Source organism: Felis catus, chromosome C2 (genome assembly GCF_018350175.1).
Source record: "Felis catus isolate Fca126 chromosome C2, F.catus_Fca126_mat1.0, whole genome shotgun sequence".
Classification (NCBI taxonomy): domain Eukaryota; kingdom Metazoa; phylum Chordata; class Mammalia; order Carnivora; family Felidae; genus Felis; species Felis catus.
The window spans coordinates 124,794,940-124,814,241 of NC_058376.1; the positions used below are offsets into that span (position 1 = coordinate 124,794,940).

Genomic DNA, 19,302 nt, shown 5'->3' on the forward strand with positions numbered 1-19,302 from the left:
AAGAAGCCAAGTTACAACTGATATCACAGAAACACAAAATCATGGGACTACTATGAACAATTATATGCCAACAAATTAAACACAGAAGAAATGGATAAACTTCTAGAAATTTAAAATATTCCAAGACTGAATCATGAAGAAATAGAAAAGCAGAATAGACTGATTACTAATAAGAACATTCAATTAATAATCAAAAACCTCCCAACAAACAAAAGTCCATGACCAGAGAGCTTTACTGGTGAATTTGAGAAGATTTAACTCAAAGATTTAATATGATTCTTCTCAAACTCTTCCAAAAAACTCAAGAGAAGGAAAAGCTTCCAAACCCATTTTATGAGACATTACCCTGATACCAAATCTGGATAAGGACACCCCAAAAAAAGAAAATTACAGGCCCAACATCCCTGATGAACACAGATTCAATAATCCTCAACAAAATATTACCCAACCAAACTCTACAATATATTAAAAGGATTATACATCATGATCAAATGGGATTTACTCCAGAGATGCAAGAATGGTTCAACATCCAATAATTAATGTCATACATATTAAAATTAAAGATAAAAATTACATGACCATCTCAATATATGCAAAAAAAATTTTGACAAAATCCAACATCCATTTATTTAAAAAAAAAAAAAAAACAAAACCTCTAATATTGGTTATATAGGAAACATGCTTCAAAAATACTAAAGGCGATACATGACAAACCCACAGCTAAGATCATACTCAGTGGTGAAAAGCTGAAAGCTTTTCCACTAAGATCAGGAACAGAACAAACAGCCCATTCTTTCCACTTGTATTCAACATTGTACTGGAAGTCTTAGTCACAGCAATTAGGCAAGAAACAGAAATAAAAGGCATAATATTAGAAAGAAAAAATCAAAATTGTCACTACTTGCAGGCAATATGATACTATATATAGAAAATCCATAGATTCCACCAATAAACTATTAAATGAATTCAGTGAACTTGTGGGATAAAAGTAATAAAAATAATGAACTATCAGAAAGAAAACAATCCCAATCATAATTGCATCAAAAAAGAATGAAAACTTTAAGGCACAGATGAAAGAAACTGAAGACACAAACAAGTATTCTGTGCTCATCAAGTGGAAAAATCAATATTGTTAAAATATCCATACTACCCAAAGCAATCTACAGGTTCAATTCAATCTCTCAAAATTCCAAGGATATTTTTCATAGAACTAGAACAAATAATTCTAAATTTTGTATGGAACCACAGAAGACCCCAAAGAGCCAAAACAACCTGGGGTGGCGGGGAGGGAAACTAAGAGTTATCATGTTCCCTGGTTTCAAATTATACGACAAAGCTTTAGTAATCAACACAGTACGGTAACAGCACAAAAACAGACACATGTATCAACAGAAAAGAGCCCAGAAATAAACCCAATTCTATGTGGTCAATTAACTTCTAACGAAGAGTCAAGAACATACAGTGGGAAAGGACAGTCTCTTCAACAAATCATGTTGGGAAAACTGAACAGCTACAATACAAAATAATAAAAATGGACCACTATTAAAAAAAATGGAACACTATTTTACTGTATACATAAAAACAACTCCAAATAGATTAAAAACTCAAATGTACAACCTAAAACCATTAAACTCCTAGAAGAAAACATAGGTGGTTAAGCTCCTTGACAATGGTCTTAGCAATATTTTTTATATCTGACTCCAAAGGCAAAAATCAACAATAAACATATATGAATACATCATCCTAAAAAGCTTCTACACAGCAAAGGAAACAAAAAGGCAACCTACTAAATGAGAGAAGATATTTGCAAATCATATATTCTATCAAAGGTGAACAGCCAATACATACAAAGAACTCATACAATCCCGTAACAAAAAAAATCCAATTAAAAAATGAGCAGAGAATCTGAATCGATATTTTTCTAAGAATACACACGATGGACAACAGGCATTATGAAAAGATACTCAAAATCATTAATCATCAAGGAACGGCAAATCAAAACTAAAATGAGGTATCACCTTACAGCTATCAGAATGGCTAGAATAAAAAACAAGAAATAACCAGTGTTGGCAAGGATGTGGAGAGAGGGAATCCTTGTGTACAGATGGGAATGTAAATTGGTGCATCCACAATGGAAAACAGTATAAAGGTTCCTCAAAAAACTAAAATTAGAACTACCACATAATACAGCAATTCCACTACTGGGTATCTAGCTGAAGAAAATATAAACACTAATTCAGAAAGATATGTGCACCCCTATGTTCACTGCACCATTATTTACAATAGCCAAGGTATGAAAAAAAACTAAGTGTCCATTAATGTACGAATGGATAAAGAAGATGCAGTATATATAAATGACCCTTAAACAACAAAGGTTTAAACTTCATAGGTCTGCTTATGTGCAGATTTAAGGTACTATAAATGTATTTTCTTCCTTATGATTTTAATATTTTTTTCAAGCTTACTTTATTATAAGAATACAGTATATAATATATACAATACATGTGATATTTGGCTGTTGATGTTATCAGTAAGTCTTCTGGTCAAAACTATACTAGTAGTAATTAAGTCTGTGGGGAGTCAAAAGTTATATGTGGATTTTTGACTGCATGGGAGTTGTGTCCCAACCCTCATGTTGTTCAAGGGTCAACTATATATACTATGGAATATTACTCAGCCATAAATGAGAATGAAATCATGGCATTTGTGACAACATGGATGGACCTTGAAGGTATTATGCTAAGTGAGAAAAGTCAGAGAAAGGCAAATACTGCATGTTTTCACTTATATGTGAAATCTAAAAAATGAAACAAAACAAAATAAAACCAAGACTCATAGATACAGAGCATAGATTAATGGCGGGGGGGGGGGGGGAGGAGGCAGGGGACCACATGGCTAAGGGGAATCAATAAATACACAGTTTCAGTAATAAAACATATGTCATGGGATGTAATGTACAGTACAGATCATGGGAAATAGAGTCAATAACACTGTATTAATTTTGTTAGGTGACAGATGGTAACTAGACACATTGTAGTGACCATTTCACAATGCACAGAAATGTCAAAACGCTATGTTGTACACCAAAAAGTAATATTAATACTGTATGCAATTATGCCTTAATAAATAAATATAAATCCCCGCCACTTGGAAAAAAAAATTCTTAAGGAAGGGTTTTGAATGTCGAATTACTAAATTCCAGACTTACCACATACGGGATTTAACTCAAAAATTAAGAGAAATAAAATTGTTCAACTGCTGTTTTACAACTTGAAGTAAAACAAGGAGTTTATTAAACAATGAAGACTAACAGTGTTAATAAGAAAATATCAAGCTATTTTATTTTGTTCATTAAAGTCTTGCTGTATGTACATTTCATTAAAATATAATGTTCTTTATTTCTAACATACTCAAGCATTGTGTGGCAGGAAGAACAAATGATCTGGCATTTGAAGACTTGGCTTTGAGTCCTCATTCTACTACTTACTAGCCTTGTGACTTGGGCAAAAATAAAAATTTGAGACCATTTCTTCAATTATAAAATGGTGACATTACCACATAGCTCAGAGTGTGAAACAAATGTAAAAGTACCACACAAATAAGATTTCAGGAAAATTCTATTTTCATATAAAAAATATAATTGCTTTAACAAGTATACTAATGATTCTCTTGATTATTTATCTTCATGATTAAAGTCTAACTATCCAAAGATACCGTTTTTCTTTTCTTTTCAAACATCTTTTTTTACCTGATGCCTTTTTCCCAGAGCATGCTAAGTACTCAGCAAGAAATAGGCATCTCAGTGCTACACTTAAAAATCTAAACTTTCATTATCTGAGATTTTTAAAAACCATTAAAATGTATAAAAGTAATAATTTGTGCATTTCTATAACTTCCATGATAACTTTAAGTGTTATGATGGACTCAGAGAAAATATAACAGTTAAGAAAACCAATATATAGTTCAAGAAGTAATCAATTTACAGTGTTCTTTCTCCCATACAACCAACCCAGAAGAAAAAGGGAAATAAATATTTTATAATACCTGCTATTTGTTTATGTTAGTTTACAAAACATTTCATATCTATTTTCTCATTTAAATCACGTGATCTTTAGAAATTAAAACGTAACGATTCTCAATGGGAAATTCTGATCCCTAACATATGAATGTTTAAACTAGTAATTGCCAACAAAACAAAACAAAACAAAACCCTAGTAACTGCCAACCAAATTTAACATCTCAATTATCCCACAAACTACCAGGAACTTCAAGATAAAATTGCTTTCATAATCTTCATTCAGCACTGTAAGGATAAATCTTGGTTTGGGGGAGAGATCAAAGAAACACAACTAAAAATACAGGATGTTTGAATTCCATAAAGATTCCATTTAAAACCTATTTCAGGCTGAAATCCAATATATGAAATATTCAATTTACCCTTGCATTATGCTAGGTGCTGGTAATAGATAAAACAGAGTCCCTTACCCAAAAGGCATTCACAGTACAGAAAAGAAACATATATGTAACTTACGAGTGTAACTTATAGGATCAGTGCAATAAGTGGATACAAGATAAAGTTGAAGATATAATTAACTGAAGTACTGAAGTTAGGGGTGGAATGGGAGGTGATGTCTAAGCAGTGAGGATGATTAATCTGAAAAACTAGTCTTTTTTCCCTCCCTTTTCACCTAGCAAAATAATACAAGAACTCTAGGTGGAGAGCACAACACACGCACAAGAGAACATGGTGTGTTCGAAAAATGCAATTTAGTATTATGATATAGTATACACTTGGGAATCCAAAACAAAGCTGAAATTGCACCCTTTAATTCAGTCAACAAATATTTAAACAACTATGCAGGCACTTTTCTTCTGGGCAATAAACAAAGACACACCTCCCCAAACTCACCTTTGCAGAGCTTCAGCAAGGGGAGAAAGATAAAAAGCAAAGAATGTAATAAATAAGTGATACAGATTAGAGGACTATACACAATATGGGGGAAATGTTTAATAGCACATTTTATTTCCATGTCCTTATACTATACACTCTCACAAGCAGGTGGGAGGAAAAAGGGCAGGAGAAAAAGAGGGAGATACACACACCACTCAAAAAGTCCCATGTTCTCTGCAGTTCTAAACAGGAACAGCACTATTCCCTAAGATACATTTTATAAATCCATGTAAGTGATTTTGGCTGTCAAAATGACAACAGGTGTCACTGATATCTAGTAGGCAAGGACTCAAGATGCTGGCTGGCTGTTCTGCAATGCGTAGGGCAATGGGCCCACATCAAAAAGACTTTCCACTGTGCAGTCATGTAGGCAAAACAAAATTTTAAAAATTAATTATCTGAGGGGCCCCTGGGTGTCTCAGTCAGTTAAGCGGCCGACTCTTGATTTCAGCTCAGTTCATGATCTCACAGTTCAAGAGTTCCAGACCCATGTTGGGCTCTATGCTGACAGCATGGAGCCTGCTTCGGATTCTCTCTTCCTGTCTGCCTCTCCACTGTTCTCTCACTCTATCAAAATAAATAAATCAGCTTTAAAAAAAATCTGAGTCTAGAATCTAACTCAATTTTGCATATAAACACAAAATATGTTCTGTATTTTACAGTACAATCATTTTCCCAAAAATGCAACTCTCACATGAATAAGGAAAAGGTTGTACTTTGTTTTGTTAGGAACTTTACCAAAAAAGGATCATTGCAGAAAGTCACATTAAAAAAAAATAGACAATTCTTTCCTAATTTTGAGAGCAAAATATCTGTCCATCTGGGCCAATACCAAAAAAAAAAAAAAAAAGAAGAAGAAGAAAATGCCCAAGTACTATTTAAAAAGATTTTGGTGTTTTGTTGTTTTCTTTTAATTTTTGAATTCTGGTAAACCTCTGGCCCCATTAGAACTCAATGAGATTCTCATCCAAATTCTTTCACACCTGTCATATAGTATTTTTGCAACTATTTTATTTTATTTATTTTTTTAAATCATGGGATTCATACTTTGGTGTTTCTAGAGGTTCGCAGCATTTCTCTCCCCCCAGATGAGAAATCTAGTTTGGCTGGGTCCTATCTGTGCAGAACGTAACATAATTATGACAACTGAGACTCCTAGAATACAATCTGCTTTAATTTCACAAACTCAATCATGAAAATACTTAAATACTTCATTCTTAACTTAATCTACTTGGATAAGAGGCAACCCTCAACTCTCAATAATTAAGACTCAAAATAGGACTTTACGTGTTAAGAAAACACTTTAAGATAAATAGTAAATAAGTCCATGCCCAGAGTTTGAAAATAAAATTTTAAAATGTGTAAGACTGTACAGTTTTTTTCTGTCTTAAATTGGGTGTTTGGAAATTTGGCTCTGACACTTTATATAAGAGCATATGACAGTGAACAGTCTGCCTCTCTAGTTCTCAGTTTCCCCAATTAAAAAAAAAATGGTAAGAATGAACTAAAGATTATCTACAGATTTCTTCCACAAAGACTGTAATTTTACACTCACACAAAGAGGGATTTTTTTTCATAATTCAAAAACCAGAGCACAGTTATATTAAAAGGGATATGAAAAGTAGTCTTTATTTTTTCTGTGGTGAGTTTTTAATGTAATAAAATATTATTATAGCTCTTGTATAATATCAACAATTGCTATAAACATGCTTTGGTGGTCAAAAGAAATGGAAGCAATTTAGCATTCATGCTTCTTTCTAATCAGGTACTGCAGAGTTTATCCTTTTAAAGTATGGTCAAATCACAAGGACTTATTTGGGTCTGGATGATCTTTAAGGTTCCTTCTAACTATTAAATTCTATTCGTTTACTCTTCAAAGTAGATGGGAATGTCTGAAGACCGGGAGCCAAGAGGAGACCCTTCCAGAGAGAGTAAAGGAACTAAGTAAAGATCTATGGTACGAACAGCCTAATCTGGAAGTCCAAGGAAGCAAAACCATCTCTGGGGCATAGGAATGACAAAGGTTGTGAGGGGTTTTACAAAGACTGAGATACTCTGGGTTGGCTGAGGTTCATTTAGATGCCTCCCAAGATGATAAAATAGCCCAGGAAATCCACTAGGATTTATTAAAATGCTTCTCAATCTTGACATAACAGAGTAAGGCTATTCAGTCATGGTTGCAGTGTCCTGGACCATAAGAATATTGTAAGTTGTTATTCAAGACTGAAATAATATAATGGCTTAGAGATCCTGGGTAACCATCTTTCATGGTACACCTTGTAAGCAAGTGTTACTGTCCACACAGGCTGTCTCCTGATTTTTAAAAACGGCTTATTTGCTTTAGAGTTTTAGAGACAGAACACCAGTGCCTCGGAGCTATCCATGGTGCTTGACTCAGATGCAGCCCACCACTTACAACAATTGGTGCATTAGCCTTCCTACTAAATAGTACCATTAAGGATCTGTCTGACCCATCATCCACACAGTGGCCTGTGACAATCAGGCCAGTATCATGGGCCACTTGTAATCTCTGTCTATTCCACTTTGCCTGTGCCCAGACCACCAAGTGCCTTACTTTGTCCTAGCATGGATCTCCAGCTAGCCTACCCTTTTCTCCCAGGCCTGCTACTTCATCTGCTATACAAAACCCATCCTGTGGAGATGGTGTACTTATAGAAGATCACTGGCATACTCTGGGCAAAAGATTATGGTTCTTCCAAGCCAAGTCCCCACATGCCACATGATACTTTATATGAGTTTTAAAACCTTACTATTATTACAATTTTTACCATTCAAAAACGAACATAAATGACCTTTAAATTTTGCTATGTATGTTTGTGATGGACTTTGGGATCAGTAAAAAAGAAAAAAAAGGAAATATTACAAGATTGATGTGTGAGTTAGTTTCAGGGAATCATAAACCACTTGAAATTATGTGCTTCTTGAGGCAGATGCAGGTTTTCCTGGGGAAGAGGGTGTTGATTCTCCTATCCTTAAAAGGTTAAGAACCACTGATCAATATGGTAATGACTCCCAAATAATGATCACCCCAGGTTTAAGCACTAGATTTTTATGTTTGTGATGTAACAAATATATTTGGTCTTTGCCCCAGTTCCTGGCACAAAGCTACTAAAATCCTTGGGATTCCTTAAGTGGTAAGAGTGTCTGTGGTTATTCATAAGGATCCCCCTTTGAGCACACCTGAGTTTATGCTAATGAACAATTAGGCTAGGGCCCCAAGAGAGCCTCAGGATGAGACTGGTAACCAGAGAGACCATATGATTACAGGGCTGGAACTTCTAGTCCTACCCAGCAACCTCTGGGAAGGGGGAAAATGGTGGTGGTGGTGGAGTGGCAGGGGGTGGCAGTCGGGGTGGGGGTGCTGGAGATTAAAGTTCTATAAAAACACTTGAATAAAATGTGATGAGCTTCTGGGCTGGGGAATGCATCCATGTGCCAGGAAAGTGGCATACCCCAATTACATGGGGACAGAAGTTACTGCATTTGGGACACATCTGGATCTTGCCCTACGTGCCTCATCATCTGGCTGTTCACCTGTATCCTTTATAATAAACTGGCAAACAAAAGTTAGTATTTTCCTGAGCTTTGTGAACCATTCTAAAACCAAGGAGGGTTGAGGTGCCTGGGTGGCTCAGTAGGTTATGTGTCTGACTTTGGCTCAGGTCATGATCTGGTTCGTGGGTTCGAGCCCAATGTTGGGCTCTGTGCTGACAGCTCAGAGCCTGAAGCCTGCTTCAGATTCTGTCTCCCTCCCTCTCTGCCCCTCCCCCACTCACACTCTGTCTTTCTCAACAATGAATAAACGTTAATTTTTTTTTTTTTTTTTTTTTTTTTTTAAGGAGGGTGTTGTAAGAACATCAGATTTATAGCTGGTTGGTCAGAGGCACAAAAAAACCTGGACTTGCAACTGGTGTCTCAGGTGGGGCAGTCTTGTAAGACTGAGCCTTTTACCTGCGGGATCTGACACTATTTTTAGGTAGGTAGTGTCAGAATTCAGTTAAATTGTACAACACCCAGCTGGTGTCCTTGGAGAACTGGAGAATTGCCTAGTGGTATAGAAAACACTCCAGAATATCCAACTGCCTATTGCACACCTCTAAAGAGATGTCCAGAAAATACAGCAAACTCAGCAGATCTAAAATGAAACTTATTTTTCCTCCATACTCCCCTAACATGTTCCTCTCCTAATCCTCAGTAGATGATACCACCTAATTGTAAAGGTAAAAGTCCTGTCAATCATGTTTGATTATAATCATGACTCTTTTCCTCACTTCCCTTATCATTCACCAACAACTTTTTGGAAGCCTAATAAATTCTTAAAATACTCCTGAAGCAAAAGAATCATGTGTTCTATAATAATTTTGCAGGTGGTAATGACCACGAAATATTAGTAGACCCTATATGCTGTAAACTCTTCCTACTGCCTCCACAACTTTTCATTTTCATGAGGCAGCATAATACTCTTATCCTTCCCCCTCCTCCAATAACTGTATTATGAAGATACTGGAGAATGTAGCTAACTCGTTATTCTTCTAATTTTATAGAAGGAAGTCAAAACAGTTTTTCCTTTATCAAAGTGACAACTGGAGGCTGTTTCTACAAAACAACTCTTATTTGGAATTCCTTTCACTCCCATCTAAATAGTCCCAGGGATCACAGCACCACTGCTTAGTGAAGACTGCTGTTCTCTGGTTTCCAAAAGCTAACAAGACTTTTCCTTTGTCAATAACTCCCTATCTTTACCCAGAAGCCAATATGACAGATGGTACGGCAAAACAATCGCCAAATCAGAAATAAAAAAGATACAAGTCAAAACCACTGAAATTCCTGGCTCTTGGCACTATTTTAAAACTCTTAATGAAAATGGGAGGAAACAGGAAGGCTGGATCTCCAAGTGAAATAGAAAGACCCTACACAAAGGTGTTCTAACTCTTGGTTAAGTTCAAAAGACTTCTTGAGCACTCACTGAATTCAGGTGGCAATCTTTCCTTAAAGATACAAGATGCCCAGAAACATACAAATGAGCATCTGCATTCTTCATATATTGCCACTAAAGATTTAGAAGTTCATCCTGTTAAATTCCTTTTGGGACTGACCACCTTCTGACATACCCTGAGCTTTCTGGTGCTTTGTGGAGTGAATTAATGGCAAACTTCAAAATGTGCTGACCAGATTTTACTTTGCATTTATTACTAAAAACCAAGAGAGGCCAAATTCATGCCTATAGTATAGCCAGGCTTACCTTCACATAAAAATCTTTCCTATTGTCAGTTGTCCATGTAAGAGAGCAAATCAATTGTTTATAATTATCAAGAACAGAACCAAATCAAGGAATACTCAGACTTGGGCTACCCTGTACACTTCTACCAGCCGTTGGTCAAAAAGGCATAATGGCACTAGGAAAACATTGTGAAGAAGACAACTAAAATAGATGCCTTAGCTGTCTATAGCAGCCTACAATGTTATTCAATGGCATTTTATTATCTTTCCTCTCAAATCATTACGAAGTGACCAAAATAAAATGCAATCATCCTCTTAACAGAGTCTTTCACAAAGCATAAATTTTCATTTCGGTTAAGTCCAATTACTAATTGGACTCAATTTTTAATTAAAAAAATTTTAAACAGGTCATGTGTTTTTTGTTAGATCTAAAACTTCTTCACCAAGCCCAAGGTTCTGCAGATTTTCTCTTGTTTATTCTAAAAGTTTCATTTTATGTTTTACAATTAATGGGAAGTATGTTTTATTTTAAAACAAAATTAATTATGTTTTACAATCTATGATCCATTTTGAATTAATTTCTGTATAAGGTGTGAAGTTGAGATCAAAGTTCATTTTTTAACCTATGGTTAAGAGGATGAAAAGATAGGGGCGCCTGGGTGGCTTATTAAGTTAGGCATCTGACTTGTTAAGCTCAGGTCACGATCTCCATGGTTCATGAGTTTAAGCCCCGTATCGGGCTCTGTACAAACAGTGCAGAGCCTGTTTCAGATTCTTTCTCTCTGTTCCTCCCTAGCTCGTATGCGCACACACCTGCTCCCTCTTTCTCAAAATCAATAAACATTAAAAAAAAAAAAAAGAGGAAAATGAAAAGATAAACTACAGACTTGGGAGAAAATATCTGCAAAGCACCTATTTGACAAAGGACTTATATCTAGAATCTATAAAGAGCTTTCTAAACTCACCAGTCAAAAACCAGCCTGATTAAGAAGTGGGCAAAAAGGACATGAAGAAATATTTCACTAAAATATTTCTTCATATTTCAATAGAATATGGATGACACATAATGAAAATATTTTTGACACTATTTGTCATTACACAAAAGCAAATTAAGACCATGACGAATTATCACTAGACATCTATTTAGAACAGCTAAAACAAAAAATAACAATACCAAATGCTAGTAAGGGTGCAAAGAGTCTCTCGTACATTACTGATGGGAATGTAAAATTATACATCCACTCTAGAAAAGTGTCAGTTTCTTTGAGAACATATATTTACTATACAACTTAGCAATTGCACTCCTGGGCATTAATCTCAGAGATACAAAAAGTTATGTCCACATAAAAACCTGAACATTGGGGCGCCTGGGTGGCTCAGTCGGTTGAGCGTCCGACTTCAGCTCAGGTCATGATCTCACAGTTTGTGAGTTCGAGAGCCCCATGTCGGGCTCTGTGCTGACCGCTCAGAGCCTGGAGCCTGCTTCGGATTCTGTGTCTCCTCTCTCTGCCCCTCCCCAACTTGTGCTCTCTCTACGTCTCTCAAAAAATAAATAAATGTAAAAAACTAAATAAGTAAAAACCTGAACATGATTGTTCACTGCAGATTATAATAGCCCAAAACTGGAAATAACCAAAACGTCGAATAGGTTAGTAGCTAAACTGTGACATCCATACCATGGAATACTACTTAGCAGTAAAAAGGAACAAACTACTGTCACAACTTAGATGGATCTCAAGGGCATTATGTTGTATGACAAAAGCCAATTATTATAGAACATGACAAAATCACAGATATGGAAATTAATGGTCACCAGAGGTTAGAGATAGCAGGCAGGGGGTGTGGGTAGGTGTGAGGTAGCAAAAGGGAGATTTTTGTGATGATAGACTAGTTCTGTATCTTGACTGTGGTAATGGCTACACTATATACATATGATAAAATGATACAGAACTAAACATATATCAGTATCAACTTCCTGGTTTTGATACTGTACTACAGTTATATAAAATGTAAACAATAGGGGAAACTGGCTAAAGTGTACACAGCGTACTATCTCTGCAACTTCCGTGAATCTATAATTACGTCAGAATTAAAAGTTTTAAACAATCCAATCAATGTAAAACCATCCAAGAGTTTGGGAAACATGGGAGAATTTATAAATTTGTTGAAAAGGGTGATGTTGTAATGCTAAGTGCAAACCAAAGATGGATAGGGATGATCATGGTGCACCCTAGAAAGACAACTGAAGAGTTTGTTCAATTTCCCGAAACATAGTTCTACCATTTACTGAAAGCCTATTATATGCAAGACATAGTGCTATAAATAGGAGTGGGCTTAAGAAAAAGAAAAGGTCAAGCATTTACCTCTGAATTAATTTACTAAGAAGATAAGATAGAACAATTGTTAAAAGCCCCAGGGCCTTTGCCCGGAACTTGCTCTTTTGTTTTTCTAGTTCGTTCTTAACCATCCTTGAACTTTTAGTTCATTGTCACTTCTTCAGAGAAATCCTCCCTACCTCTCCTCGATGTCCTCTACAATAGATCAGGTTCCCCTACCACATGCCCATACAGCACCCTATGTTTTTCATTCATAACACTAATCACCATTCACTATCAAAGAACTGTGTAATGATTTGGCATCTATTTTCCCCATTAGGGTAAATTTTCCTAAGGGCAGAGACAGGTCTGCAGCTCACCACTGCATTCCCAAACCCAATGCCATACCTAGCAAATGACAGAAGCTCGGAATATATTACATGAATAAAAGCATACTATGCTATAATTCACATGTACAAACAACCAGGAAGACATTAAGGGTTACTGGGTTTGGAAGAACCCAAGATCACTTTAATTTGAAAAAGCCAGTTTATATGGGACAGAAGGTTCATGCAGAGGATATGGAATCTTACATTTAAAGCTGAATAGGATTATCAGCCTTTCGGCAATAGGAACCCACTAAACAACTGAAACAGGAAAGCAGTGTGTCCAATGTCTTCTATAGGAAAATTACTGTGGAGAATGGATTTGAACTGAAAGGGTAAAGCATAAGAGGCAGTAAGAATGGTTTTGAGGACATTGTGGTAATGCAGGCACAAAATGATATGAGAGGGTGGCCATGGGAACAGACAGATGTGTGAAACACTAAGAGCCAAAAGACCTTAAGGACTGATTAGATATACGGACATGGAAGGGGAAGGGCCAAAGATGATTCAAAAGGTTTAACGGTGAGTGATGAAATAAAGTATCATGAACAGAAATGCAAAGTGATAATTAAATTCTCTTAGAAGGGAATGTGCTTTGTTAGAAATCTTAGGTAACATCCACACAATTGAAGATGTGACAACAGGTGGAGAAAAGTCAAGGTTGGCAATGTAATATGTGAGTTGATTACAGTTAAGGTTTTAAGAGTGAATGAGATCTCTCATAGAGAAGAAGGTATATAGGGCCTTGAATGAAACCCTTAAAGCCATTGAACTGCCCTTGCTTGAATTACGTTTATCAAGCCACGGAGTCATTTGGACCATGAGATCCCTGAGGGCATATCTGATCTCATCCTTGCATTCTCTAGACATATACACTACAGAGTGTTGTACATAACTGGTGCACAGTAAGCAGCCTATGAAAGAAATAAATTATTTTCAAGATAATTAGTGATTAGTATTTCCTGTTCCACCTGCACTATTTCAAAAGGTGGTGCCATAATGGGGTCTGATTTCCCAAGGCTCTATAACTGATGAACTGACAGACAAGACTTTGGAAATGGTGAAAAACTTTAAAAATAAATAAGCCCTTAATGAGATTAGAACTAAAGCAAATCCCCACTATGAGTAGGGAATACTCTTCAAGAAGTTTCTGCATAGGGGCGCCAAGGTGGCTCAGTTGAGCATCCGACTTCAGCTCAGGTCATGATCTCACAGTTGATGGGTTTCAGGCCTGAGACAGGCTCTGCCCTTACAGCGTGGAGCCTGCTTGGAATTCTGTTTCCCTCTCTCTCTCTGCCCCTCCCCCACGCATGCTATCTCTGTCTCAAAAATAAACAAACATTTTTAAAAAACTAAACAGGAAATACTCTTAACTGAGGGAGTGAAACAAATGAAAATTTTCCCCTGTATGCACTACACAAGTTGACAATGCACAAAAAGTAAAGAAGCTTCAGGTGAAATGAAGGCTAGAAAAGATAATTAAAGGGAATTAAGGGCAGTTGAGAGGCATACTTCAAAAAAAAGAAAAAAACATAATGAGGGAGGGGCGCCTGGGTGGCTCAGTGGGTTAGGCTTCCAGCTCTTAATTTCAGCTCAGATCTCACCATTAGTTGGCTTGAGCCCCTCGGCCAGCTCTGCACTGACAGCGTGGAGCCTGCTCAGGATTCCCTCTACCTGCCTCGCCTCTGCTTGAGTGTGCATTCTCTCTTTCAAAATAAATAAATAAAATTTTTTTTCAAGTTTATTTATTTTTGAGACAGATAGCAGGGAAGGGGCAGAAAGAGACAGAGACAGAGGATCTGAAGTGGGCTCACTGACAGAAGAGAGTCTGACCGGGGCTTGAACTCACCAACTATGAGATCATAACCTGAGCCAACATCAGATGCTTAACCAACTGAGCCACACAGGTGCCACAAATAATGAATACGTAAAAAAGAAAAAAACATAATTAGGGAAAAGTCATTCACCTGCTCTCCCACACAACATTCCTGGGTATTAGAGGTAGAATAACAGGCTAATCTTATTCAATGCTTAGATGAACAGTGTTTCCCCAAACTGCAGTATGAAATAAGGAAAAAGACTGCTAAAATTAGTCAAGGGACAAATTTGGTGACAGCCCTCCACCAAATTATCTAGGTTGCAGTATGCCACAAGGTTCTAACCCTCAATCATAGCAAATATCCTAAGTGCTTCCAGATAGGCCAGTGTCTCTGAGAGAGAAGTCAGAGAAGAATAAAGAAACCAGTTGGGGTCACAGATTCTAGGAACCTGACAAGCCAAGTAATCTGTAATTCAACCACCCTCTCAATATCAGCTTCCACAAGTCTAAAAGATAGCCAACCATTCTTTGCCTATTTCCAACAGCAGCAAATGGACCATTGGTAAAGTGACTATTCTGAGTTGGACAGCTCTAAATTGTAAAACCCTTTGAAGTTATCCCTCAGCAACTTTCACTCCCGGTCCTGGTTCTCAAGAGAAACACAGTGAAAGGTGAAAGTTGTATTTTGGATTTTAACTTGAACAAAACAAACAAACAAAAAAAAACCCACAAAAAACCCCCTAACAACTAGGTATTACTTCCTGGCGGATCAATACGTTTCCTTCTTCCAATAGTATGAAAGTTTTATTACCCCCCCCCCCAATGTTTGACTCCCCTTTAAGGAAAAAGTAATGCCAGGCACAGGTTCCTCTACACCCTGAGATGCGACCTCCAAAGCAAAGCGGAGAAAAGGGGCTTAGGCAACTACATAAGCTAGAATATGTTGCAGCTGGTATGAAATCCCCGTTGCCAAGAAGCAAGCAGCTCTAGCCCGTGCCGGGACGCGACAGAAGCCAAACAGACCTGGCCTGGCCGTTCTCAGGCTATGGGGGCCAAGGTGCCTGCACCTCCTCTAGCCAAAGCCACGGGGGGGCTGAATGGGCGCTTGTTCCCAGGCCAGCGGCAAGCCGGGCGCCTCACAGGGTAGAGCGCTCGGCCCCGGAGAAGCGGCAAGCTGAGAGGAAGGCTCAGTGAAGCACCTGGCAAAGACCAAGCCGCGCCACCGGGCCAGCTGCCCGTACGCCCAACCACCCTGTCCGCCAGAGGCCACCTGAGAAACGGCACCGGTGGGAGCTCCCGGAGTTGGAGACGTTTCTGGCTTGGTCGGGGTCCGGTCTATTCCGCCCGCCCACCCTCTCTCTCCGCGGCCCAAAGATAAGCCGGGAAGCCACCCCAAGGGGTGGTGTCCAGGAGGCACTCCGCGTTTGGGGTGAATGCTGCGGGCCGGCCCGAGCTCTCGAGCTGGCGGGCAGCTGCGGCGGTCACTCACCGAGAGGACGCTCATGCGGATTGGGGTCTCCAACAGGCACGCCATCTTGAGCCTTCCCACCCGGCTGCGGCCGGTGCCGGCGCGGGGGCCGGCACTTTCGACAGGGAACTATTAGGCCAACGACAGGCGCCTTCTGCAGAAAGTCAGGTAGGTAGACGAGAACGTACCACGCTCTAGGCACAGCTAAAGTACAGCCAGGGCCTGCGGAAGGGAGAGGCAAAGAAAACCGCGCCAGGGGCCTCCCCTCGAATCGTCCTCTCAGAAACAGCAGCTACTCTCAGCCTGGGTTAGAGGTGGGAGCGGGCAGCAGTTTCCGCATGCGCAAAGAAGATCTGCCAGCCCCACCTGCCGCTCGCGGTGGGAGGAGCCACAGGGGCGGGGCCTCGCTCTGGCGCTGCAAACTTCGCGGTTGATTCGTTACAACGCGGGAGCTCTCGTATTCATATTCTGATAAACTACTTTGTGTAGTCACGTACGTAATTTGAAGTTCACATTCACATTCATTATCTCACTCCTTTGCACCAGACTTCTAGCGTTGTTATTATCGCCATTTTACACATGGAGGGACTGTGGTCTCAGAACCAGGTCTTCGGCGTAATCTACCCGACCCGTTCATTCTGGTGTGATGTTAAAAGATACTCTAGAACCAGAACGCCTGGGTTTAATCTTTGCTATTTATCATCTGCATTATCTCCAGCAAGTTACTTAACCTCCCTATGCTTCAGCTTTCTCTTCTGTAAAATAAGAGTTATGAGGTCGGAGAACTAAAGCTTTTTACAACATGCCTTCAATGTAGAAAGTGTTATATATGTGTTAGTATTTCCCCAGCCTCTGAGTCAAATAGAAAAAAAAAAAAAATGGGGACAAATATCTGAAGAATTAACACTAAAATTCTTCAAATAAAAATAAAAAATTCTCCAAATAAAAATATGCTTCTAATTATATTTTCTGATTAGTTCAGTTTTCCCACTCTGCTCGTGTGTGTGTGTGTGTGTGTGTGTGTGTGTGTGTGTGTATGTCTACAAAACTGCCCTCGACTTGACAGGTTTCACCTTCCTGCTGCCTGTAACCAGTAAGGTTTTCATAGAATGGTTGCAATGAGCCTTTTTCATTACTTTTCTTTTTTCCATTTTTATAGCCACTCCCTCATTCAGGCTGTTACTACCTCTCCCCTGGACTAGAGCAATAGCCTTCTGACTGATCTTGTAGCCTCTAGCCTTTTCACTTTGCTCCTCGCTGCTTTCCTATCTTCTTCCTGTTTAGGTATCCCCCTTTTTTAGAAAGTTCCCCTTAAGCCAGAGTTCCCCTTTGCTTTCAGAAAAACCCTACATTAGAACCTACTTTTGCTAACCAAAGAAATCCAAAGAGGATGTTCACTTTTATGAAAAAAGGTAGTAAGTAAAAATAGAAGTCAGAGTTTGTTTTTGCAGGGCCCTAATAAATGCAGCCCTCAACCCCAGAGAGCAGGGGAGAGTGGCATCCCCAAGCTCCTTCCCCCAGGAACTACACTGAATATCTCAGTATCAAAGCCCATAATTTTGAACTGTGTCTGTGAGCATTTGTGCTTTATCTGCATTAGTTTTGTGCATCTGTTAGCAAGATAGGCACCTTCTGCAGAAAGGCTAACAGAAGCCAAACAGACGTGGCCTGGCACTCTCAGGCTGTGGGGGCCTGAGAAAGGTATCAGAAATGCCTAAGAGAGGTTGTTTTTCAGGTCTGGGAATGCTCAAAAATGTTTCCATATAAATTAATGTTAATTGCTTCTTTATGCCATTTTGACTTAGAAAGTTTTAATAAGAACACTTTAATTTTGGATAGAGGGGGAAATCTGTATTTGGTTTCCCAATTTATTGTAGCCCTAATCATCCTTGTTCATGGCTTTGTGTTTCCAAAGAAACTGTTGAGTTTCTGGAAAGCAGGAATTTCATTTTAGACTTTTCCTTTTGTAATATTTCCCAAACTTCAGTAATCAGTATACCACCCATGCAATCTTTGTCAATCTGCACCAAGACGTTATTATTCACTCAATATTTTTCTTTAAGGTCAGTTTCAATTCATTAAATAGTTTTAGCTTCATCCTAAACCATAATACTCTGTAAAATCAAATTTTTGTGCTACTTATTTTATTCTAGTCCTTATTAACATAATAACTACAAAAAAGTATAAATGTCCATCCACCACCTAAAACCATGTCATATACTACATACCACAGCAGAGCAGAGAATAACCCTTGCACAGAGCATACAAAAGTATCAATTGAATTTTCAGCTGATATTTGTATCATATACAGTTGTGATAGCTGTATTTTATTCATGCTTCATCCATTAACTTAAGTAATATATCCTCCAGGAAGCCCCTTCCCCAGGTATAAGTTAAGTGACCCCTCCCCCATGCTTTTATGCATCACTGTTCTTGCCACTAACATAGCATCTCCAACAATATATTGTAATTTTTTGTGATTGTTTACTTATTTGTCTCCCCATTATGCACTTCGGGCAGGTATTAGAAATTTTATCTACTAGGTCTTTTATCTCACTACCTAGCATAGAATAGTCACTTAGTAAATGCTTAGTGAATGAATTTTTACTTAGTTTGAACACTAAGGACAAATCCTGGGACAGTGATTTGGGTACAGGTAGTTTATTCAGGAAGTGTTTCCAGAGAACAGGATTGATGGGTCAGGGAGAGTAAGAAGAGAAAGAAGAAAAAGTCAATATAAGGATCCATTATTGAAGTCGCTGCTTACTCCTTGAGCACTTCTGAAAAACATCCAGGGAATGCTCCCCTGGATTTCCCTCTTGAGGTTGGAGCATTTATCCACCACTTCCCATCCTGTATTGGTTGAGGGCTTCCCTGGGCTGTTAACTGTCCTGGATTTCACAGAACAGTGAGGTCTTCCTTAACCTGGTATAGAAAAGCAGAATCTGTGGGCTTACTTTTGGGGTGAGATACAAACAGTATTAATCTGAGCTTGCAGCAAAACCATCATTACAACTGTGGCTGAAATCAAAGTGGAGAGAAGCTAGGGAATGTGATTCAAACATGCAACACCTTTGCTACTCGAGCTTTCCTATTGTTTTCCAGAAGACTGGCGTGGCCAA

The 19,302-nt window shown here is 38.4% G+C and overlaps 1 protein-coding gene across 3 annotated transcripts in view; it reads right to left on the reverse strand.

The window, feature by feature from the left end:
- The window catches only part of ARMC8 (armadillo repeat containing 8), a 107,408-nt gene extending 90,883 nt beyond the window's left edge, over nt 1-16,525 (reverse strand). For 2 of the 3 annotated variants that reach the window (XM_019810661.3, XM_019810660.3), the window contains exon 1: nt 16,202-16,525. Coding sequence is in view for 2 of the 3 variants with exons in the window: in XM_019810660.3 (XP_019666219.1) it covers nt 16,202-16,246 (45 nt within the window). In the remaining variant the exon portion in view is untranslated. The remainder of the gene's footprint in view (nt 1-16,201) is intronic. The other variant, XM_003992063.6, reaches the window with a different exon arrangement.
- Nucleotides 16,526-19,302: the final 2,777 nt, after the last annotated feature.